This window comes from Oenanthe melanoleuca, chromosome Z, assembly GCF_029582105.1.
Source record: "Oenanthe melanoleuca isolate GR-GAL-2019-014 chromosome Z, OMel1.0, whole genome shotgun sequence".
NCBI classification, from domain to species: Eukaryota; Metazoa; Chordata; class Aves; order Passeriformes; family Muscicapidae; genus Oenanthe; species Oenanthe melanoleuca.
Genome location: NC_079362.1, coordinates 7,648,652 through 7,673,333, shown reverse-complemented (window position 1 = coordinate 7,673,333; position 24,682 = coordinate 7,648,652). Strand labels below are relative to the sequence as shown.

The 24,682-nt window shown below is 46.1% G+C and overlaps 2 protein-coding genes across 2 annotated transcripts in view; one reads left to right on the top strand and one right to left on the bottom strand.

Moving 5' to 3' along the window:
- Nucleotides 1-11,739: 11,739 nt before the first annotated feature.
- On the bottom strand, nt 11,740-24,310 carry DHFR (dihydrofolate reductase). The gene is made up of 6 exons (XM_056513666.1): nt 24,225-24,310; nt 23,750-23,799; nt 22,237-22,342; nt 21,204-21,330; nt 14,327-14,442; nt 11,740-12,720 (listed from the first exon to the last, which is right to left on the bottom strand). The coding sequence occupies exons 1-6, from the start codon at nt 24,308-24,310 to the stop codon at nt 12,633-12,635; spliced, it is 573 nt and encodes a 190-aa protein (XP_056369641.1). The 3' UTR covers nt 11,740-12,632.
- Nucleotides 24,261-24,682, top strand: part of MSH3 (mutS homolog 3) — a 93,820-nt gene continuing 93,398 nt past the window's right edge. Inside the window, exon 1 of the mRNA XM_056513665.1 lies at nt 24,261-24,518. Within this exon, the coding sequence (XP_056369640.1) occupies nt 24,261-24,518 (258 nt within the window). The remainder of the gene's footprint in view (nt 24,519-24,682) is intronic.

Sequence of the window (24,682 nt, the reverse complement as noted above, 5' to 3'; positions counted from 1 at the left end):
AGTAATGGTCTGGTGATTAACTGAAAAGCAGAAATCTCATTCCATTTTACTCTGAATACCAAAATCGAGGGATGATCTTGATATACTTTGTTTCAAAAGTCCAACAAGCAAAAAAAAAAGAGTCACATTTTCTCCCTGGAAATCTGGGGAGGAAATCTGACTTTGATTGGTGGACTGGTTTTTTTCACCCCTCTGCCTAATAACATATTTTTAAAAGGTAACTGTGTCAAAATTACTTTAAGGATTCGCTCCATTATGCTGAAAGTACAGGACTCACTACTGTCTATCCCAGCTTTCACTGAAGTGCAAATCATTACTATGATTTTTATGCGTACTTTTGACAAGTAATGTATTCAAGATTATTGCAAAGTCTTTTATAAAAGTATCCAATTAATCTCTGCATTTAGGTTTCCAGGAGGAAACTGCAGAGAAATATCTGATAGATAACACACATGCTGGAATGTTGATAATGTTCTCCCCTGGTTTTAACCTCCCTGCAAGTTATTGGTGACTTTACATTTCTTTCCTATTTATCTAAAGCTCCTCTGATACATAACTGCTCCCTTTACTTAAGTGACAGCATATAGCTCTTATTACATAAACCTCTTCATCTCTAGAAACACCTTTTATGACCAAAAGAACATTAAATATTTAACAGGCATGAGAAGAGAATAATGCTACCTGGAGTGGTGCAGCAGGTCCGGGCTAAAGGTGAAGCTGCTTCTCTGACATCTCATCTAACCCCTCCTGCTGCTTAAATTTGCTGTTTCCACCGACTTCAGCAGGACTGTTGATCTGAGAGTGGAGGGCTGACCTAAGACAATGGTTGAAGTTTGAAAGTTAGGAGTAAATGGTGTTGGCAGGTATGGACTTGCCTGGAGAAAGCCTGAGATGTTTCTGTGCAGAGAAAAGTGAGGACAAGATGAAATGGGGAAGAGAAAGCCACAAATACTTCAAAATCAGATACTGCGCAATCAAAAGAAAGTGTTACAGATTGACAAGTGGAACAGCATCATGCAGAACACACTGGCAGGTGCTGGATGACAGCCACAACTTCATCTGTGTATCGGATCACACCTGCACTGGGTGCAGCCTGCTCCCAAAACCCCACAGCTGGCTTTCTTGAGTGAAAGACCACAGGTCAGGCAGACTCCCTAGAACAGTAAATTATTGGATAATTCATGGCAGATCGGTGCTGAACAGATGGGATTATACAGCGTTCCCACATGTAATTAACTGCTCTGTCAGAAGCACTCCATGAGTTCCTCAGTTATCGGGACTGACTGACACCGTTGCCTCTCACCTGTGAAGGTAAACTTTGAAACAGCTTCGAGCTTTAAAGCAGTTTGAGGAATGAGGAACTTATGGAACTCAGTGTGTGACACTGAATCCTAGACTGGTCTGTCAGACGACCCACCAATTCCTCTTATTCTTGTACAAATAATACTGCTCCACTGTGCTTTCCATCTAGAAAGTGCTTAGTTTTGTTTTCAAGCAGTAATATTGTCCCGGAAAGTACTCTGAGGCAAAATAGCACCAGGCACCTCATGAAAACCTGATTTTGAATCTAATAGCCTAATCACAGCACTGAGGGAGAAAGAGCCCATCGATGTTATAACAAATAAACAAAGGCAACAGTGTCATGAATGCATGATACGATTGAAGGAGTTCTTGCAAAGTATTCCTCACCTATTCGATGTGAGAGCCAGATTCCCTGCCCTCCGTGCCTCAGCACCCTCATAGTTAAACGAGCTCTCACAGCCGTGTTTAGAGAGTCTAGAGTCATTCCAGTAAAATTGTCATTGATTCTCATCTCGGAAAAAAGACGTGCTTACACACTAAAAGAGCATAAACATTTAGGTATTTTTATGATTCTACATATACACATTAAGCCTGGCAAAATCAGTCGGAGTACTTTTCCTAGCTCAAATTTACCACATACGAGCTACTTTTGATTTAAAATAATTACCATTCCAGCGCTGCCAGAGCTCCTCTACCACCACCCCAAAGTTTCCTCCACAACTTGCAACCTGACGGCTCTAAAGGGAAAAGCGAGGACCGCAAAGTTCTCCGCGGCGAAGTGACAGCAGCACACAGAGCAGCAGATGAGCAGCACCGGATGAAGGCTGTGAGAATTAGTTTGAATACTTTACCCGCGCGCCGTGGCTGCCGGCGGCAGCGCCGCTCGCCCGCTCTGCTCCCGGGACGGAGCCGCCGCTGCTGGCGCTCCCGGCGGCGCGAGCGACACCGGGACACTCGGCAACGCCGGGACACCGAGCGCCGCCCCCGGCACCGCCCTCGGGCTCGGCACCGCCGCGGCCCGCAGCCCCCACCCCCGGCCCGGCCCCTCGGGCCCGGCCCGCGCCCCCGCCGGCGGGGCTGCGGCGGGGCGGGGCGGCCCCACGGCGGCCCCACAGAGGGACCCACAGCCGGACCCACAGCGGCCCCACAGCTGGATCCACAGAGGGACCCACAGCCGGACCCAAGCCCGACCCACAGCCCGACCCACAGCCGGACCCACAGCAGGATCCACAGCCCGACCCACAGCCAGAACCACAGCCGGCCCCAAGCCGGCCCCACAACCAGACCCACAGCTGGATCCACAGCCCGGCCCCACAGCCGGACACACAGCCAGAACCACAGCCCGACCCATAGCCGGCCCCGCGGCGCCCTCACACCGGCATCCCAAAGAACCCCACACACCTCAAATACCCCTTACTCCAAAATACCCCTCACACCAGCACCCCAAAGTACCCCTCACAGCCCAGCACCCCAAAGTACCCCTCACACCCCTCACATCCCACAGGCCTGGTGTGTCCCCAAACACCTCAACACCCCAAATACTCCTCACATTCCGTGTGTCCCCTCACACCTCCACAGGTGCCTACCCTGCTCCCCCTCACCTCCCCTATATCCACACCCCTCACACCCGAGATCTCCCCCAGACCCCTCACACCCTTCTCCCTGCTCGCACTGCTCAGACCCACAGGCCCTTCACATCCCACACACTCCGCTCTTACCCCCCAGCCCTCCTGTCGTGCCCCGTGCCCTCACACCTGCGCCCCTCCTGCTCCCACCGCCCCTCAGCCCCTCGGCCCCTCAGCCCCACGGCCCCACGGCCCCACAGCCCCACAGTCCCACTGCCCCTCGGCCCCACCGCCCCTCAGCCCCTCAGCCCCACCGCCCCTCGGCCCCTCGGCCCCACAGCCCCACCGCCCTTCGGCCCCTCGGCCCCACAGCCCCACCGCCCTTCGGCCCCACCACCCCTCAGCCCCACCGCCCCACGGCCCCACAGCCCCACGGCCCCTCAGCCCCACCGCCCCTCAGCCCCTCAGCCCCACAACACCACAGCCCCTCTCACCCGCGGCCCCGGCCCGCAGCAGCTCCGCTGGCTCCCCGGCGCTCCGGACACAGGCAGCCCCTGGCTGTACTTTGTGATCCCACGGAACACACCCGAGACCTTCCTCACCACCACGCTGCCTCCAGCCACGGGGCAAGGACTGCAGAGGGCTGAGAGGAAGCTGAGATGCTTCTCTCAGATGTGACCAAGCTTGACTTTGCAGTAATTCCTGGTTAATATGGTCAAAGACTCTTGTGGGTTTCCATGCAAGCTTAGGACACCTTCACAAAAACGCAGTCTGGTTAAGGCTGGAGGGGATCTCTGGAGGTCATCCAGTCCAAGCCTCCTGATCCCCCAGGAACAGCCAGAACACCCCCACCACTTAGTTAATGTCTCCAAGGGTAGAGACTCCACAACCTTCCTCACAGTGGAAAAGGCTTTCCTGGGATGCAGAGGGAAAGCCTTAATTCGGTTTGCTGGCCCTGGCGCTGTCACCGGGCGCTGCTGGGAAGGATGCCGCGTTCGCCTTCTCCTCGCAGGTGTTGGTGTGCAGCAGTGAGGCCCCTTCTGGGCATTCCCTCCTCCGGGAGCAGCTGGCTGAGCCTCTCCACTCCTGACAGAGCTGCTGTGGACTGTCCTGGCAGAAGTCCAGATGGCCTGGGCCGCTGTGCTCATGGCAGGCCTGCGGGCTGCTGAGGCAGGGCTGCCCCTTGGAGCGGCCAGCCCGACGCCTCCACGGCCGCCCTGCGCTGCTCCTCAGCCGCTGGGTGCCGGCGGTGCTGTGCCCTCTCCCACACCTGTGAGCCACAGCACTGCAGACGGTGCCCAGGAGGGCATTTCTCGCAGTGACACTGGCAGGGTGTGTGGCCAGGAACACCAGGTGAGCGCAGCAGCCCGCACGGAGGTGAGGCTAACCTGGCAGACAAACAGCCAGCACGGCCCCGAGCGAGCAGCCAGGCACAGCACAGCCTCAGCTGCACTGCACTGATTTCGGCATCACAGCACACAGAAGGTTCCAGGAGCAAGGCAAAGGGGATTTGTGCCTTGCTATTTTTTAGAAGTGCACGTCAGGATCAATGAGAAACCGTCATGACTAAGAGCTGGATAAATTGTATGAATAAGCCACTAAGACAAACAACATACCAAGGGCAGGTTCCTCAGTTAGTCTTTAACCTTCTCTTTCAAAAACTAAGTTGGGAGAATGTCCACAGATGTTTTGGGGTTTTTTTTTGCCTGTGGCAAGCTTCTAATTATCTTTGTTTTCTTTACCTCTATACCTCATCCACACTCTTAATTCTCTTTGCCATGCAGCCTCAGAAAGGCATGTGTACTGAGCACCCACTCTTCAGGAGTTTACTGCTCTTCACAGTCCTGTTGTTGGGTTAATTCTGTGAGATGGAGAGGCAGTGTACACTTGTGTATATACCAGCACTCTTGCTGCTGAAACAGTACCACTTCTGTAGTTCTTGCAGCTCTAAATGTCCCCTTTCTTATTCCTCCTTCCATCCTTGCCTGCATTGTGCTGTTGAGCTTGATAGCCAACATGAATCATTGACCAAAAAAAACCCCAAAAAAATCAGTGTATCAAACCAGCTCTTGGAAAAACACTTTTATGAAGATAATTAGATTTTTTTCTTATAAACATCACCATGGATACCCCTGGTTGGATAGAAAAACAACTATTGGTATCAAGAAGTTCCTGCTAAAAGTGAAGGAGAGTGGAAAGCCAGAGCACAGAACACGTCCATGCAGCACAAATTTTATTATAAAACACAGAAGATGTTTCCATATGCACATGGCATATTTGTTTATCACACTTCTTGATATCTCTCCTGTATTTCACTAACAGTTGGGGTACCTGGATATGTACCAGGAGAAAGTTTCATGGTCGCAGAATTCTAATATTAATTGACTAAAAATGCTTGTCACAAATGAATGTTCTAGGTTGCTCAAAGAATCACAAGAAAAGGTATTGCCAGATTGGGTTTAATTTAAAAGTGAAAGTGCAATGAAGTTCATTGGCATGCTTCACTCTACTACTCACTACAGACTGAAATCTAGAATCAATCAATCTAAAATTAAAATCAAATTAAAGTGATATATGTGGGGGCTGAGCAGAGGAGAAAGAGTAAGAATGGGAAAGGCTGAAGATACAAAGGGATAAGGGAGACCCTGTCACTGAGTTACAGGGCTCAGTACACAGCCTCAGACTTGACCAGAGCTTTAGGCCTAAAGATTTTAACAGCACTCAAACATAATGGCACTGAACTGACAGCCTAATTTAAATAATTTAACAAAGGACTCTGTAGAATTTACTAGAAGCATGACAGTGACTTCAGGTGAGTACAGTCCCTGCAGAGGTTCACCCCTGTGGGAAATGCCCCTGAGCTCAGGGAAAGTCTCACTTAGGACTGATCTTTGTAGGGTCACAGTGATGTTCCATCTGGATTGCAATTTTGCTTGGCAACTTTCTTTGAACGTTCTGTAAGGAAAATGTTTGTCCACTTGGACTTGCTCATCAGCCAGCACCAGATCCTGGGAGCAGACAGTGTCTCTGGTAACCCAGGAGGAGCTCAGCCCACGTGCTGCTTGTCCAAGACCTAATGAGCATTTCTGAGGTCACAGTGTGGCCCCAAGTGGGTGATTCCTGATAAACTGTGCCCAAATATGGGCAGGCAGGTAGGAAAATGACATAATTTGTTTTCTGGATGGCAGCTGCCAGCAGGTTGTGGGAAGCCCAGCACTGGATGGCAGGCCTGGAGCCCAGGAGCCCTATTTTGGGAAGTGGTCTCTGAGCTGAAAGGCCTGGCTTGGCGCCTGACAGTCCAGGCACACCACAGGGCTTGTGGCAACCAAGTGTCATGAACCACATACGGGCCTTTCCTCTGTTCCTAGGGATCCTGGTCAGCTGCTCTACTTTGTTCACAGGTAAATAAAAGAAAGAAAGGAGTGGAAATAGTTAAATTAGACCTGACACCCCCACCCCCTGCCTAGTTTTGGATTTTGTTCCCATGAGGAATTGTTAACACCATCATGTCTGCTTGGTACTGGCCAGCCTTAGCCTACACCAGCAAGAACTCATTCAAGGGAAGGAGCCATGACTGCTTTCATATGTAATTATTTATGTATTAATGCATTGCCATGTAAATTGTTGAACAGGATATAATCTAACATAAGTCATTCCAGTAATTCAGTTACTTTACTATGTATTAGGGCATAGAATTCTTTTCAAAGTGGTGAAAGAATGGAAAAATGTAGAAGATTAATTAACTTTGTTTTGTTGGGATGACTGAAAAAAAAACCAAACCCAAACCCTGAAACTATTTTTATTGTCTACTACTTTGGTATGTTAAATACATTCTAAACCATTAGGTACAGAGGTAGAGGTAGATGTTTACTGTCCTGGAACTGTTTGCTGAGAAGAATGCACTTGTATTGTAAACAACAGTGTTCTTAAAAATATATCTCTTAAATATAGCAGGCACAGCTGCTTGCTTGTTCAAAATCTTGAAAGGGGATTATGGTAGTGATGTAGAGACATCAGTGGAGAGGTCTAAGAGAGAAGTGGAGTGCTATGTTTTTGTGCTTCAAAAATAATGACCAAAACCAAACAGAAGGAATTAGGAGTCTATGAAGTGTCTCACAAAAACGCCATGCGTGCAATGTAAAATCTAGAGAAGTGCCTTGTTATGTTATTGGTTTGTTTACCAGGCAATTTGGAGGCGCACGTGGTGCTGCACTGTCCCTGCCAGCAGCTCCGGGGTGCTCTGGGTGACCCTCTGCCTCCAGTCACATCATGCCAGGGCCCAGGTATCTCCTGGCTCCCATCATGCGTGTTTTGATTAGCTATTTATGACACAGAGCTTTCTGCCTGGATAAATAATCTCCCTGAAGTGTTTGGTGGTTTGTTGCCGAGTACTTCGATTAAAAAACTGAGTGTGTGTGGGAACTGCACTTGTGACACTTGCAGGAATAATTGTGGCTGGTGACGGAAGCAGGGCTCCCTCTAACAGTTTTAGAGAACATATTGCAATAAATGTCTTGTTCCACGGGCACAAGCCTTCGCAAGGCTGCACAATTCAAATGCTGCCTTCCTGGGTGCTATAAATCAGCACTCAGGGGATAATTCTCTTTTGCCAGTTCCCACTGTTGGTGAACATCCTTAGAGCTGAATCTTTCTCGTATATACATTTATAAATTGTTGTTTAGATTGCAGAAGACTGTTGGCTGCACTTTTATGTCCCGAGCATTTTTTAAAAGAATCTGAATTACAAACTTGGAAAAAATATAGTGAATTGTACAGAAATAATGTGAAACTGGTCTGCCACAAAAGGATTTACATGATCCCATCGGAAACATAACCATAATTTCATGAGAGACACTGAGAGTCTATACTAAAGAAATCAATTTTGACTGGCTGAAATAGCAATATGCACAAAAGTACTCAGTGAGTAAAGACTCCTGTCAAATGGGCTCCCTTCCAACGTGATAAACAACTGAACATGTGTGAGGAAAACAAAGGTCTTAAAATTGATTAGAAAAAAAAAGTCTTTCTAAACTTAGGTATGTTGCATTAATGAAGTTTTCCATCTAGGACTGCTGATGGGAGCAGATTCACATTTTAATCTTTTTGAACAAAACCAAGCAAGAAGAGGCATAGTGATTAAAGGTACCTTCTTGGTCTCATGAAAATGAAGTCCTTTTTCAAGCTGTTTTTACAAGAAATCATTTCCAGGAGCTTTTTTGGCCGTGTTCAATGAGCTACTGATACACAACTAAAAAGACTAAACGCTTCTAAAGTGCTCCTTAGTACAACTGAACAAGCTTTAGTGCAATTCAGTGGTCCAATCCATTTTAAGTTATTGAGGTGAAGCAGGGATCTCCACTGAAGGGCTGGTAATCCATCCACTGGGACTGCTGTCCAAAACCAATGCGAGTGTCCCAGCAGGGTTCTGTGTGGAACACTGCATTGGGAGGAAGGATGAACATCAAAATGCTCTGTTTTCATGCAAGTGTCCATCTCAATTAAATCACTGACATAATTTATAAATGATTTTATGGCTTCTGAATTAATGGCTTGCTTAGTGAAAAAGACTCTGCTTGGTATTAGGAACTTGTTAAACTGAACTGCTCAAGGAAGGAAAAGACATTGATTTAGGGCTCCATAGGTAATGGTGGATCGTTCATTTCCTGTCCCCAGGCTCTGTTTATTCTCACTTTGTATTTACTTTTCCCCCATATTTTTTTTTTCCCACAGCAAATCACTTAACAAAATATTGATTTTTATACCTGCACCTTTGCTTACTTAGGCAAATATATGGCCCAATTTCAAGAAAAACACTTCACCACTACTTAATCAGAAATAAGCACATACTTAAGAGACATCTATTTGAAATATCTACTTCTCTTGATCAGCCCAATTCTCTGAATTTCTGTAAATTTTCAATTCAGTGGGAGCTGAAGAGATAAGGGACAGAATGGCAAGGGCCACAGCTCAAAGGACTGAAGATGATAAAAAATGCTGTGGCTAAACCATTAAATGATGAAAAGATCAAAACAAGATGTTTGAGAAAAGATAATCTACTTTAACCCACCCAATTTAATTGGAGATGAACAGGCAACTTCTGCAATGTAAGCTCTTGTCCAAGACACTTGAAAAAAAGTCCTGAAAACGTAATCATAATAGAACTCTGCTTGAGAGCTCACCTATCCTTTTTCCAACCATGTCAATTAATCTAACAAAAGGCTTCTTGTATGAATTTTGCTTTGATGTTGGAGAAAGAAGACAGAATGATCTGCAGAGGGTAGAATGGCCCAGGATCACCCAGAGCCAGCTGAAGACAAGTGGGGACAGGGAAAAGAGCAGGTTTCCCACATGCAGTCCCAGAAGCAGGAGAGCACTGGGCCGGGCACAGCGACAGCCCGGGACTGGATGGGACTCTGGCTCCGGCGGTGGAGCAGGCAGCTCCGGACAGCAACTCCAGCTGATTCTCTGGAGCTGACAGAGGCAGTCACACAGCGCCCAAAGCCCGAAAATCCCTCAGTAACGATATACTTTGTCACAGCATCTTAAAGGTGCTAAACCCCACAGCACTCTTAAACTGTTTTCTTAGTAATTATAGCCGCAGGGCAAACTAACACGATAAACCATGTATCCTTCTAAGAAACATCAATTTCCTCTTCTCCGCTCTCTTTCTCCTCTTCCACTCTTCTGTTTCAGGATGCGGCTCTTTCAGCCTTTCCCTAACTTGGTTGGCTTCATTCCTGGAGCCCTCCAGGGCAAGCAGAGACAGCTACTGCACACCTGAACAGCAAGGGAGGCATCTCCCAGATTTACACTTAACCAGGATTTGTCACCTCATCTGTCACCTCTGCTCACCTAATTTTCTGTCCTGATTAAGGAACAATCATTCCAAGTCAGCTGCTGCCTCTGCCTGCTCCTACCTTCTGCTGGCAGAAGTTTTTAACTACTCAAAGTAAATTTGGGCTTAGGTTTAAGTCCTCAGCAAATTAGCTGTTGCCCGATGAAGACAACACAATTGTCTGTTCCCCATCAAGATGTCATGTCAAGTGCTACACCAGTACTTTCCTCAGATAACCTGAATAAGATAATCACTGCTATTCTCTCCTTCCTGTTTTTTACCTGCTCTTCTGTAGAAATGCTAATAGTATTTTATTTGCTAAATTAGCTAACTTATTTTTCAGAGTGTACCTTTCTTTTCCATGGATTGCTGTCCATGATAGAGATTTGTTGTTGGAATGTTCCCAGCTCTGACCTTGAATACACTGTGGCTCTAACACTGCTGAAAACATCAGCTTTCTACTGCCAAATGGAAATCACTGTCCACTGTCAGATAAGAGATAATGAGTAATAGAAAAGCAATAAAAACATTTACGTTTGTTTTTCACTTTTTATGCAAACCCTCTGGTTTTAGCTATCTAGCTAAATCTAGTATTATCCTTGAAATTAAAATTTTAATGTTTGGAACAGTTTGTTCCCGGGAAAGCATGAATGAGGGGGATTAAATTATACCTGTATAGACTTTTCTTGGTGATTGGTAATTACACTGTCACTCATGATGCTATTCATTGCACTTAGCTGCATGGAACTGGGTAAAAACATGACATTTTCCCCTGTACTGGACATAATGAGAATCTATGGCTTTTCAAGGAATCATTCATCAATGAGGTACAGGAGTAAACAAAACATGGGGAAGATGTGTTTGGAACACGTTTTTGTTTTTTTTTTCCCCCTTCAAGCTCAGTAAAAGACTTATTTTTACCCTGGGGAGGTAACAGGGGCCGGGGAACCACCGTCAAAATACACCCAGCAGCAAACAGTCTGCATGTGCTTGCTGAGCACACAGGCTCACTCCCTTCTGCCTACCCACCCTGGCACAGCGAGCCTCTCACATTGGTGTGGTTACAGTGGTGCTTGGGGCGTCTGTCTGTGGGGTGAACAGGATTTTGGGTTCAGCCTCACTGCAGTCAAATGCTTTCTCCTAGTTCTCGACACGGCTCTGTATATTGAAAAGCTGTGGTACAGAAGGTGCTGTCCAAATCCAGTGCTTCTACTAAAAACCAAACCAAACAAAAACGCATCTTTGTGGCAGAGAGCCACACTGAAGGAACAGCATTATGTTCTGTAAAGTTTCAAGTAGGAGACTCAGGAGTTCGCATTTCCACGAAACGTCAATTAACTTAATTTGTTGTTGTATCCGACAAACGACATAGTTAAATCTGGAGAGGACTGAGTGAGTCCACAAAGAATCAAGAATAACCACTTATGTTCTCAGCAGGCTTGTTTTTGCAACCAAGTTAAAGTTCTTTGAAACTGAAATGATGCTGCAAAACATCCTGGCCTCAGTGAGCCCTATCTCTGCACTTAGGCACAAAGTTTCTAATGTATGTTGGCCTCAGCCAACATTGCATGAAGTCTTTTCTTCCATTTTTAATAAATGTCAGTTGTCCTAAACACAGTACTTTGCAAAGTGTCAGAGCTTTCAACACTGACCTATAACAGGTATGTTTTAAACACTTTGAGGAGGTTATTCTCTTGCCAGGGTCACTGTGACATGTATTTAAAAAAAAAAAAAAGACATCTCCCTGGTAGCAGTCTCTTTCCTCCCCTTCAACAATGTGCTGTCAATTTAAAACTCTGGAGACTTCTTGCTGCATTATGTAAGCATAAACTTGTTTTTATCGATCAATGTAACATCAGTGCACATGGAACAAGAAGATCAATACAGAGAAGTGCTTACAGTTTCAAAGGAAACAGAGAAAACTGAGACAACTCAGAGTAGGTACTGCAACAAATATGTTTTTTACCACCTAGGCAGTAAAGTGCCATGGGAAATTCAAAGGGTGCTCATAGCTGATATTCTAAGGGAACACAAATGTAAATTATGCCAGTTTATTTGATATTTTTAGTATTTTTGTATTTATTTAATAAAGATGAAACAGAGCCACTCCACTATTGCTGACAATCCATATTTGTCACATAGATAACTCAAAATCACACTGACAAACTGCATTTTTACTTATAATGCCTGGCAGGAACATAGGAACACAGACTTTTAAGAAATCAATGTGTATTTTCTTCCACTTTCAAGTGGCTGTGGTCAAACTGACACAGTGACTTTTTATGAGAGCAGCAAAGCTTTCACACAGCTGTGAACCTAGGGAAATATTAAAGCTTATTTTCAAGATTTTGCTGGGTTTATGTGGCCAGGCTTGGTGCAGGGGGGCTGCAGGGGTGGCTTCTGTGAGGGGACCCACCCTGGAGTGACAGGTCCTGGCTCTGTGCATCCCTCAAGTGCTGCCTGAGACTTCCCAATTCCCCTTCTCCTGCTGGGCTTGCTTACCTTTACCTCTACACCCACACATTTTAAAGGCTGTCTAAATGTATACAACATCCCAGTCAAACCTGGGAGGATTGGTGCCTTCTCAGAGCTGGATGTTTTGGGCAAGGAGATAGATACTAAAACCCTTTGTTTCGGTAGAAAAGCTCTGACATAGGCTAATGCCTTTCATTTCCCTTGGAATTGTCAGGATGCTGCCATGGATTGTAAGATCAGTTCAAGGTCTCGTGCAACCTTTGTTGTGCAATTGCTCAGACCCCCTTCTGCAGGGTGGACCTTCAAAGTGTGGGGTGTGGTTTTTGGAATTACTCACTACTGAGGAATTTTACCATCAGGCATGATTTTCTTCAAAAATTTAATGTATCTTTAAACTCAATAAAACTTCATGGTTTAAAATACCTGCCCTTACACAGAAGTACAAAATGCCTCCCTTATTGTGCCACAACAGCTTTTTCATACACTTCAAATTTGTACTGGATCCCATTCTCTTCCTGAATATCAGCAGGGACACCTGGGTACCTAGGGAGAGAGAAGAAGAAAAAGCAAAAGCCAACCACCAGGTAAGAATATCATTGTGATTCACCTGTAATTTATCTAAGCAACCAGAAAAGCAAGTTATTTGGAAAAAAAAAAATTAAAACACCGTCTTTATAACAGGTACACTGCTTTTAGGACTATTATTAATTACTAACCATTATTTATATGCACATCTTTTAGATCAAGAAATCATATTCTGACACAAAACACCACCTATATTTTTGGCTCTATAAAGAAATACCCAACATTTTTATTAAAGCCTCCAATATGTTATTCAAAATGTCTGCCAAGGAAGAAGAGATTATGGAACACTTTGGGGTTTTTTCTCACTTGCTTTTTCTACATTGGTTTACAGGAAACGCTAAGGACAAAGCTTTTTAAAAGTCTGCAAGAGATTACTAAAGCAGGTGACTGCTACCATAGAAAGAGCACCTCTATATTCCAGGTTTTCTAAACCACTTCTTATTAATAGACACTTTCAAAAATCTTTTCATCTTCCCATGAAAGAACAAGGATTTTGTATGAGTAATACTGACTTTGAGGGAGAGATACATTTTAAATTTATTTGGTAAGGTTTGGCATCGTCAGGTTTCCACTTCAGTGAGGAAATTACCTGTTATTTTACAAAATCATGTTCTAACACCGATGTTCATTTCAGTACATTGGCCAAAAACAACGCATAGCTAGGAGCAGCTGAGAGAGAGAGGGAGCTTTGGGTCAGATCTCAGGACACTGAAATGAGCAGAGAGTAGTTCAGAATATACTGGAGTTGGAGAAGGTGACTCATCCTCCCCACCCACCTTGTCTGTCCTGCATCCCTCTTCCCCTATCCTCCCCCAGAGCTGTGCTAATCCACTCCTGTGCCCCCTGGGGAGAGTTTCACCCCTCAGACTTTCTATTTCGTCCATTGCTGTTCTGTAACCAGCTGAGAGCCAAAACAGGAGCAGCTGCAACAGCAACAGGTCCAGTCCTTCCTCGTTCTGGAGGCAGGTGTCTGAATTTTTGCTGCTTCCTTAGTGCCTGTTGGATGTGATCTTGTTGCAGAGGACATAAAAGCACAACTGGAATATGACAAGGATAATGTAGAAGAAACCACAGTGACTGGCAGAAACTGTAAGTTTTTATACACCTTTTCCTACTACATGTGTCAGGAAAAAGTAATTTTCTCAGGAGGGAAGGAATAATCTTAGAAATCTATAAAGCTCAAGTCTCTCCAGTCAAATCTATTGTCTTCAGCAATTTATCAAAGACATTCAGAGGCCAAATACTATTTACTAACAACATCCTGAGAGTTACAAAGCTTAGTAAATACCTGAGTAGTTCAAAACAGGAAACACTAAGAAAAAGCTTCATTTGAAGCAAACTGAAATAGAAAATTCTTTAATGTGAAGATCATACAAAAGTTGAGGAACAGAGCAAGTTCCAAGAAAATCTGTATAGAGTGTGGTGCCATTCCAGGTTGTAAGTAAAGTATGATTCTGGGGAAAAAATCACCTCAAACTCAAGCCAACATGGCCTTAATAGAACCCTTAAAACATTCAAATTAGATTATTCTGAAGACAAGCCTGATCCACATTTTGGTACTTACTCTGTTAGAAGCTTGTAGTCTTTATGGTCAATTTCTGGAAAAAATGTGTCACTTTCAAATTCTTTCAAGATTCTTGTCACAAACAATCGATGATGAATTGGCTTCTCCATTGCTGCCTTTAGAAACAACACAAACTCCGTCACAATTTTATGTATCACAGGCTTTTAGCAAAGCCGTGAAAATTACACTCTGAATCTCCTCTTTTAGACTCTGCTGAAGAGCACTTTCTAAAGGGGTAATTTCACCCAGTGTCAGTTCCACCTGGTAAGTGGCAGCAATACCTATTCTCAGAGCCTGGGGTATCTGACAGAAGTTAAGAACAAAATTTGAATAGCCCTGTGAGAAGAAAGGAACAGCAGGCCCAATAGCAACAAGCAATTTCTGAATCACACCTCTCTGGGAGACAGGAAGGTTTAAGTGGTAAGAGATGCCCACACCTCAAGGTAATTTGCTCTGATGTTTAACATCACTGCTAGGGATTTGTGCTGTATTTTTTGGAATTCCAGATACCAATCTACCCCTTAGTTTAACTTCTAAGTTGGATCTCTGGATTGTGGCAAAATGGTAACACGTGGTGACAGTTTTTACATCGCCAAGCTCCTTGGATGAAAATGTTCTAAGATAATGTTTGTTAGGTGAGTTTTTCACTAACAAATTCAGGAGCTGGGAATACACATTTTGTCTTGAGATCGAAAAAAAGCAACTCTTCCAGACTCTGTGGGCACTAAAATAACCCATGAAAAGCTACACTAGGGTTGGTCACAATCCATTTCTGAAAAGCTTGTAGCTTTCCTCCCTTTTGCTTAAACTGGCAATGAGCAATGCTCTTTGTGGAAGGTGACTCACCATGCAGCAGGCTATTAGGTACTACTTCAACAAGCACAGGGACCGAGTAACAACAAATGGAATCCAATAACATTAATTAGCCACTGCTGAGAGGCTAATTTGTAGAAAAGCTGTTCTACTAGAGAACAGTTAAAAATGAAAGGGGTAAGTCACAGCACACAAGCATCGAACAGCACTGAACTGGTGTCCATCCAGTTTGTACACAAATACTAGTATTTTTCTTTTTTTAAGGACAGGGAGGTAAGAAGAGTCACACTTGCAAAATGACAGAAGAATAATAACCTGCTTCACAAATAAAAACATGTTGTGTTCTGTAAACAAGAGACACACTTCTGCTTTGTAGTGGAAGAACAAACCAACTTCCTATCCAACTCAGGGGAATTCAGCTTTATCAGGAACTCTCTACCACCCCAACAGGCCAGGGAAGAGCACAGGGAGGGACTGACCACAGGTGTTGCCAAGAATGTCGATTTTAACCCCAGAGAGACCAGATGGTGACCTCTGTTCTAGGGAAATGGCTTCATTAGCTGAATGAACCAACCACCTGTGTCACTGTCCCCACATTCATAAATGAAGTGCAAATGCTTCCCCAGTTTGCCAGACCAGCTCTGGAGACCTGTGTGTGTAGGTGGCTCATGACCAGCAAACAGCAAAGAGAAAAGAGCCTGGGGAAGAGCAACAGGCTGGGGCTGGTTTCAGCACACATTCCTCCTCAGCAGCTGGGAGTGCCCAGTGCCTGGCAGTGAGCACACAAGGCACAAGGACAAACACACTTCTCCATTTCTGTTCTCTTCAGGGCGACTTTCCCCTGCTTTGGGATTCAAGTTCACAGCAAATCAGTCCCTGGCTGCCATCCTGACCGTGCCCACAGCCCTGCCTGGTCAGCCCCAGCCTAGGCATGACCTGGTTATGGACATGGGGCCTGTCCCACTGCCCCCAGCCCCGCCAGGGGAGACCCCTGACATTCCAATCACTGCCCCTGGGGTCAAGCACCCCTTCCCTTGGGAACACCTGGTCCTCCCCTCTCTCCCCAGGCAACTTCAGGCAACCTCAGAGAAGTAAATTTTGTGTCAAACACAAAACCTTCCACAGGTGGAGCCTCCAAGGGAGGCCTGGACTCTGACACTGCCTCAGTGAAATACTGCTGAGGACATGGCAGCGTGGAAAAGGAGTTCTGTCATAATGCTGTCATTTCCACAAGGAATAAAGTAGCTCCTTGGTGATATTCACTTCCAGCCCACTCCATTGCTTTCACCATTTTTTGGGACTGAAAAGAAATTAGAGGAGGCACTGAGCTGAACTGGAATGCTGACATACTCACAAACCATAAAACCATACACATAAGGAACATGACACCTAGGTCTGTTTGTTTTTGTGTATTTTTATGTGTGTGTTTTTGTTGCTGTTGGCTTTGTTTGGCTTTTCTAACACCCTATTTAATATTTAAGGATGTGATGGACTTACAGGTCCTACTCCTAGTAAAACCTCAACCTTGTTTTTGACCTGTCTAAATGTAGTTAAGAGACTGATATAATTTATACTGAGTAGACTCAGAGTAACCTGGTCTAGTGGAAGGTGTCCCAGGCCACAGCAAGAGGTTTGGAATGACGTCAGTCTTAAAGCCCTTTCCAGCCTAAGCCCTTCTGTGGGCCTGATTCCCCTAGAATGTTCAGGGAGCACTATTTCTCAGACCCAAGGCAAGACCTCAGCTTCTCAAGAGACAGTACCTCCACACAGGTGCAGCAGTGTCTTAACTCAGAACACAAACCTGGTTTTGCAATCACAGAACTGTAGAATCATCACTAAGGTTAGAAAAGACAAGATCAAGTCCAACTGTTAATGAGTCTTCCAACTGCTCCCCACTCACCATGCTTGAGGTGTACGTGGGAGCAGGTTTGATATCCATGAACAAAATTTCCTGGGGATGAAATCGAGCCAGAAACTGTGCTCCAGTACATCTGGTGAGCTCTAACAGCTACGAGGGACTCCAGGGCCAGAACTAAGGAGTGAGCCAGCACCACGAGCCACCCAGCACACAAGAAGCACTCAGATGCCAGCAGACAGCCCCCAAAACATGAAGTGCTCACACAAAATCAGTGTCACACAAAATGAGTGCCTGCCATGATGCATAATAGCTTCATAACTGCTGTAACCTCCACTGCTGGGCTCCTCCTTCCTCATCCAGACAAACACCAGCAACCCCAGCTCCTTCTGCAAATCAGGACATCCAGAACAGTGCAGAGGGGATTCAGATGGCATTGCACTAAGATCCAAGCAAATTAACCTGGCAAACCTGTGCTGTCAGAAGTCCAAAAGCTTCCCTGGGGGCATTGCTACCGCCCTGTGGCTACATTAGGAGACAATAAACCTGATGAGGGGATCAGTGTCCAGTCAAATTCAGGAAGATAACACCCACTTGAGTTTTTCTGAACCCTCACTGAACGATGGAGCTGTTTTCAATCCTTCCTGCTCTCACGTGCCAATACCAACTTTCGACCCAGCTTCTCCCTGGCCCCACTACTCCCCCTTTCCCTGTTGCAGAGGCCAGGTCAGAGTTTCCTGGAGTGTGTGAGCACAGCATCAGTGTCACCTACACGAGGACTTGGATGGCCACCACAGCTCACAGAGGGCCTGAGGCAGCTGGTGCCAACCCTCCCACCCCCCGGAGAACCCAGGGACAGTGGGAGGGATGGCCATAACCAACAGAGGGATGCTCTGTGTCCTTACAAACGTTCACAGACTTGGCCCTCACTCTTCTGCAGCCTGAGGAGGAAAAGGATGTGAAAAGCAGCAATCCCCTGCCTCTATCTCACTCCTGGCAGGCAGCACCCTGTCCCAAAATGCCATCCTGGAGCTCATGCTGTAGCACCTTGGCTTGCCTCAGCTGGTGAAGGCTGGACAGCCACTGCAGCCCCTGCAGCTGGGACTGACTGGACACCTTGTCCAAGCGGGCACTCAGGCAGCTGCTGCACCTTGGCACAGCTCCCTGGACAAGGGCAAGGCTGGCTGGTGCTTCAGCATGGTGGCTGGGCCAGGCAAACAGCACAGCAGGGCAGTGCTCAGGCATCCTGAGTAGCCCAGGGCACTCACCAGGGTGAGGGAAACAAAACCCAGCAAAGGCCTGGAAGGTCATGGCACACTCCTTGCTCACACCAACTACACAAACATGGTTTGCAGGATTGTCCCCAGAGCTTGGTGAGAGCTGCCCTGATCATGGTGCACCTCCCCAAGCCAACCTGACTGACTGATCAGAGGGTGCCAAGGTTAGGAGCTGCATTAGAAGGCTCCACAGGACAATAAAACACCATCTCAAATAACAATGTGGACCCTGAGGGTGTTGTCAGGCAATGGCAAAGCTGCTGCTGCAGCTTCTGAAGGATGCCCTCAGTTGTGCACCCACACTTCAGTACATTCTGCATCTGCTTCCTTTCTACAGAAACCCACTCCAGTGGAATGTCAGACTGAGCTCAGAGTGACCTGGGCAGAGCAGCTGCAGTGCTGTCTTGAGAATCCCCCCTTCTTCTGCTCCTCCTGACGCCCACAGCAGCCCCTGACAGCCACCAGAGCCCCCCCAAGTGCCACGGTGCCTGCGGTCCACCCTGCAGTGATCCCGGGGGAAAACCACTGTGCTCAAGGAGTTAGCAACCCACAAAACAATCACCCTGCACAGACCACGCTCCCTGCCCACAGCACGACAGGGTCAGACAGCAAACCGCAACACAGAAGCTGGGGGCAGATCCCACTGGGAACCTGCAAATCTGCCACCTGCAACTGCTTCCCTTGATCTGAAAGGGCAACAAGAAACTCTCATGTGAACATCCTTTCTGTTTGACAGCAGAAAGTATAAACAGACTTGGTTTTCTGTAAGAGAGTCCTGTAACAGCCTGAATAATCAAAATGGGGTAGGCCTTTCTACAGACAAGCACAGACCTGTATTAATGAACAAAATCAGTTCTCAGCCTTTGAGCCACACAAACCAGTAAGATCAAAATAATGCTTTAAAACCAAATACCTACAATACTGAATAACATTATTCACTTCAGTTATCAATTGCTGTTTTATTTCCCACACATTTCTACATGGTATAATGGAAATATTCCTGTAAAATCCTTTGCACATCTTTACTGCAGGCACTGAAAATACTACTTACACTTCTGGTAGATGTGCATGGTCCCCATAAAACCCTCTCAGTTACCATCACAAAGCTAGTTTGAGTGCAGGAATACGTATAAAACTTTCAGATTTCTCCCTAATGTAATTAAAGTTTCCTTTTAAATGTCTTGACTAGATGCCTGAATGGGAGGAGACAGCTGAAATTTTAGCACCACAAAAGGGTTTAGGTTGGACAGAATCTTAAATCTCATCATGTTTCATGGGCAGGGACACCTTACACTGTCCCAGGCTGTTCCAATGTCCAGTCTGGCCTTGGGCACTGCAGGGATCCAGGGGCAGCCACAGCTGCTCTGGGCACCCTGTGCCAGCCCTGCCCACCCTGCCAGGAACAATTCCTGCCCAAATCCCACCCAGCCCTGCCCTCTGGCAGTGGGAGCCATTCCCTGTGTGCTGTCTCTGCAGCCCTTGTCCCCAGTCCCTCTCCAGCCTTCCTGGAGTCCCTTTAGGCTCAGAAAGGGGCTCTGAGCTTTCACAGGAGCCTCCTCTTCTCCACACTGGACACTCCCATCTCTCTCAGCGTTCTCTCATGTCCAGGGTAAACAGGTCTCCTATTACTTTACACATTCCCTTGTACTTACCAGCACAAATAACACATTCCAATTCATTATTGACCAAAACTGCAAACTTACAATGCGAGTATTGATGAGTAATAGTCTAAAAAAAGGCATTGTTTTCTTCCAAATATCAGCCAGAGGCTGGAAAAATAGTTAAAATAGAAGCCTCCAAGACAGATACTCTTGGAAGATGCAGCAGGAGCAGTAATTTTTTACAGCTGAACCTGTGGCTTGGCAGGGAAGGGGCAAATGCTGCTGCTCACAGCTGGCTCTGGCCTCTGCTGGGCAGCTCTGTAAGGAGAAGCCCTCTCCAGAAACCCTCCGTCTTTGTCTGAGAGCAAAGGACATTTCTTCTGTAGCATACCATCTGAACATAGGCTGAATGCACTTGCCCATTGAATACATGTTGGGCAATCCATGAGGATTGACAGTGTTATTTCAAATGCACCTCATCTTCTGATAACCTTAGCAATCTCTAACTACTTCACTGTTTTTTACCATAAAAATGCGTTTCCTCAGATACAGAGAAGAGGTTCATGAAGAGCACGAAGTGTAAAGGCAAGAAGCACCAGGAAAAGGCATTTTCCTGCCCTGCACACAGGGCACAGCATCAGCCCTGACTTCCCACACATATTGAGTCCAGGGGCTGAACAACAACTGGAGTGTATCTCATCATGCCTGCAATGACTAAAGGACAGCAGCACTGCTTCTTTTACTGTTAAAAAGAATTTGCTTTACAATTCTTGACCCAGGGAGTGGGAGCAGTAGGAACATTGCTGGATGGGAAAGCAGAGTGAGTTCGACCTTTTGTTGCATGATTATCTCCTGTTATTGCTGACATCATGACCTGTTTGCTCTCTCTCCAAATCCTATTTTCTACCCCATTTACATGTATAGTGTCATACTCTGGCTAAAAAAGCTAGAGCACTTTTCCCTTTTTTTCTTTTCACATCCTTTGCAGGGTCAGTCAGCAATCTCAGTAAAATAAACATAACAACGTGGGCTCAGCAAAATAAACATAACAATATGGGCTTTGTCTGAAGAACCCAGCAATTTAGTACTTATGAAAAGCTCTCAAAAGCACAACAGTGTGACACTGGCCCGTTGGCAAGAGCAATGTTCAGTTTCTGGACGGGTGTTCTGAACTTGAGAGTTGAGATCCTACTCTCTGAGACCTGTTCTGCTGCAATCACTGCAGTTTGCTGGTACTGTGAAGGGAAAGCACCTCCTAAAGCAGCAGTAATAGGAACTTCATCCTCCTGCCATCACAGAAAATGAGTGATTCAGGAGGAGGCTAAATGTACCTTGTACACTGAAGTGCCTCCCACGATCCAAACCATGTCTACTTTACTTTTTAACTCTGGTGTATCCAAAAGAGCTAAAGCATCATCCAGACTTTTGGAAAGATAATGTGCTCCTTTCGGGGTTTCCCTGGAAAAAGCAAAGTTCTATTACTAAAGAAATAAAGGACAATTCATCACGATCACCAACACAAAATAGACACAAAACGTGCTTTGCTGAATTGACAAATAACTACATGTTTCACGTTAGTTAATTATTTTGAAGTGCCTGTAATTGCAAATTATGTTAGAAGTCTCATCTGACTGAAGGATTGTTCAACAGATCACAGCTTAATTATAATTTAGGAGGCATTATAAATCAAAAAGCAGGAATTTCACAACATGTTTTTGAAAAAGTGTAACTGAGAAATTTACACATTTGTAACATAAATACACAATCTACAAATTAAACACAGATAATCAAGAAATTAAATGAATTCCAGGATGTTAGTATTTCATTCAATACAATCAGTTGAAAAGCCAATATACCCTGTCCACCCCCATGTTCACCTGCAAATCCACCAACATCCTCCAAAGCAATAAAGCACTACAAGTGGACATTTGTATTTAAAAATATTTGTGTGACTGTGGGTGATGCATTCAAGAAGAGACTTCTGAAAAAGGACAATTCATCCACAAACCCTAATGAAAATAAACTCCAAAAAATGAATTAAGGGCCACCAATCTAAGCAGGAACTAGAGAAATACAGTTAAACACATTAGTCAGAAGCACTATTGAAAATTGTCAAATGGTCTGTGAGTAGAGCTAGAAGTAGTACTCATGATGCAAAGTAATGACAATTACCTTGTGAATGAATTTTAAAAAAATTAAAAATTACGAGTAAAGTAGTTGTAACACTCAGAACCAGCAGCAGAAATGCTTTCTAACCAGGTATCAAAAATGCTACATTTGGAACTAATGTATGTTGCAATGCTAAAGACACTTTTTGGTGCAGGCTTTTATTTGTTTGACAGGGCCCTTATTTACCATACTTACTTGAGCTCCCTGCTGAGCACAATATTAATCCTGTCTTTTAAAGGACGGTTCTTCTCAGGAATGGAGAACCACGTTTTTTTACCCATTATCAGTGCATTCTGTTTACCTGAGCAGGAGAGAATTGAATTGTTTAGAGACACTGATGGACTTCCCCTGCCCTTCCAAGCCCCTCTCCAGCAGTCAGCAAAAGCACAAACCCCAGCTCTCAAATGAGTCACACACTAATTTACAAACCCAAAATAATTTATAGGAGAAGAACCAGTCAAGTTTAATCTAAAGCTGAAGTGCTACAGGTGATCAATCATACTCCAACATTCAAACATAAATATAATTTCTGACCAAACCCAGGCATTCATAACCTGATTACCTCTCATATGTAAATCTGCTAAGGAAAGGAATGCTTCTCTCTGTGAGGAAGATCCATAATCAGAGAAAAAGACACATTTTCAACATGGTCACTCTTTCCATGTTGTTTCTAGGCTGAGACACAACAGAGGCAATGGTGGCATCCCTGGTGTGAAGATTTATGGCAGCATAATCCATTAAAAAGTCTGGTTATGAAGCACTTCACCTGCCTAGCATCCAAGACCTCAGCTTATCAAAAGATCTGCAGGCAGGATAGAGCAAAATGTCTCTTTGTAATTATATTCTGAACATCCTTTTTCTTGATAACAGGTTATTTGTGCCAGGTATGATGCAACTTGCAGACATCTAAAAAGACTTACAACCGTCAGCTGTGTTCTGTTCTTTTTTTGTACACACAGGGTTGCAAAGGGCTGAATCAGGTCTCCAAAACATATGTAAAGTCTTTCACTTAAAACTGTTTCAAAATGAGATTAGGCATTCCTTGTGGATTATGGAACAGACATTCAAATCAGAAAATTAGAGTAAGGCACCTAATCAAAACAAGGGAATATACCAAGCTTACCAGAAGTGAGTTTTTACCAAACAAATGAGTTTAACAACATTAAAAAAAACCCCAGACAAACCATGAAAAGGTAACCGTGTTGACCAACAACTGCAGTATTTCTGGTCCATGCCATGAGCAAGGTTTGGATTTCCTGGTGCATGGATTTGGCTCAGCACTCAGAAAACTCAGCAAAATTACTGTCACAAGGGTCAGAGGGGTGGATCAAATGGCCAAGGCTGAGCTACAGCAAACAACTTAGATAAGCTAATGCAGGCTGAAAAAAAACAAACCACCTCTGCTAATTAGGCAGCTTGTGAAAACCTTCCCATTTTAACTGGGAGTTTCGTGTAAAGACCTGTTAGGTACATTTTGGATGAAGTTTTGTGTTCTTGTGGTGGAAAGAAGGCCTTGAAAACTGTTTCCTAAGAGATCACCTGCATCTCCTCTGAAATATCTGATTAATCTGCTTTCCTAATCTAACGCCACCGAGCACGAAGGCTGAAAAGCTGGTGAGACATGAGGGCAGGGCGCAGTGTGAGGGCCGAGGCAGGGAAAGGCAGAATCCCGAATTTTGGGTGTCCGGCGCCACACACCCCTCGTTACCTTCCACGCGGGCCGTGCTCGTCATTCTCTGGAAGTACTTGTACTCGTTCCTGCCGAGGAAGCACGAACTGTGTTACAACGTGTCTTAAGAATAAAATCTCTAGTTTCTAACTTTTCTCTCTGTAAGGTTTCTAATTTCAACAAAAAAACCCCACTCGTGATGGGAGCGCTGCCGGAGGGCGGGAGGGGACGGCCGCAGGGGGCTGGGCCGGTGCCATGGCCGAAGCAGGACCTTTGTCCCCCAGATGTGCTTGCGTGAGCGACAACCTGCGGCCACGGCAAGAGAGAGAACCCAACAAAAAACAACCCCATAGCCCCGCTCCCGCCACGCCGCCGCTTTCCCGCCTCACAGAGCATCCCCTCAAGCACTACAGCTCCCAGCGTGCCCCGCGCCGCTCAGCAACAGGCTGGCGCGGCGGGGCAGCGCGGGGCACGCTGGGAGCTGTAGTGCGGGCGGTAGGGCGCGGCGCGGTACCTCAGCGGCGGCCAGGGCAGCCGCCCGTCCTTGCCGATGCCCATGTTCTGGCTGACGGCCACGATGGAGTTGAGCGAGCGCACCATGGCCGCTCCGCGTCCCCCGCGCCGCGCCGGGGCCGTGCCGGGGCGGTCCGGGGCGGGCCGAGCGGGCGCTTCCGGCGGGAGGCGGTGCCGCGGTCGGGGCCCGGCCATGCCGCGGGGCCGGCGGGGCGGCGCGGCCGGGCAGCAGCCGGTGCTCAGCAGGTTCTTCGGCGCGGCGGCGAGCGGCGGCCAGCGCGGCCCCCGAAACACGGTGCGCGGGGCGGGGCGGGCCCAGGGTCGGTCTGTCTGTCTGTCCCGGTGTCCGGTCCGCGGCACGGACACGGCCCCGGGGCCCGGCTGTGTGGTGCATGCAGGGCTCCGGTGCCCGGGTGCTCGGGGAGCAGCCTGGCAGGAAGGACACGGAGCTGCTGGGCA

Excerpts from the sequence above, each read along its gene's own strand:
- DHFR (XM_056513666.1), bottom strand. The coding sequence starts at position 24,310 with ATGGTGCGCTCGCTCAACTCCATCGTGGCCGTCAGCCAGAACATGGGC. Across the intron at positions 23,800-24,224 it reads CTGCCCTGGCCGCCGCTGAG|GAACGAGTACAAGTACTTCC; the intron begins GTACCGCGCCGC and ends CTTCCTCGGCAG. Across the intron at positions 22,343-23,749 it reads GAGCACGGCCCGCGTGGAAG|GTAAACAGAATGCACTGATA; the intron begins GTAACGAGGGGT and ends TCTCCTGCTCAG.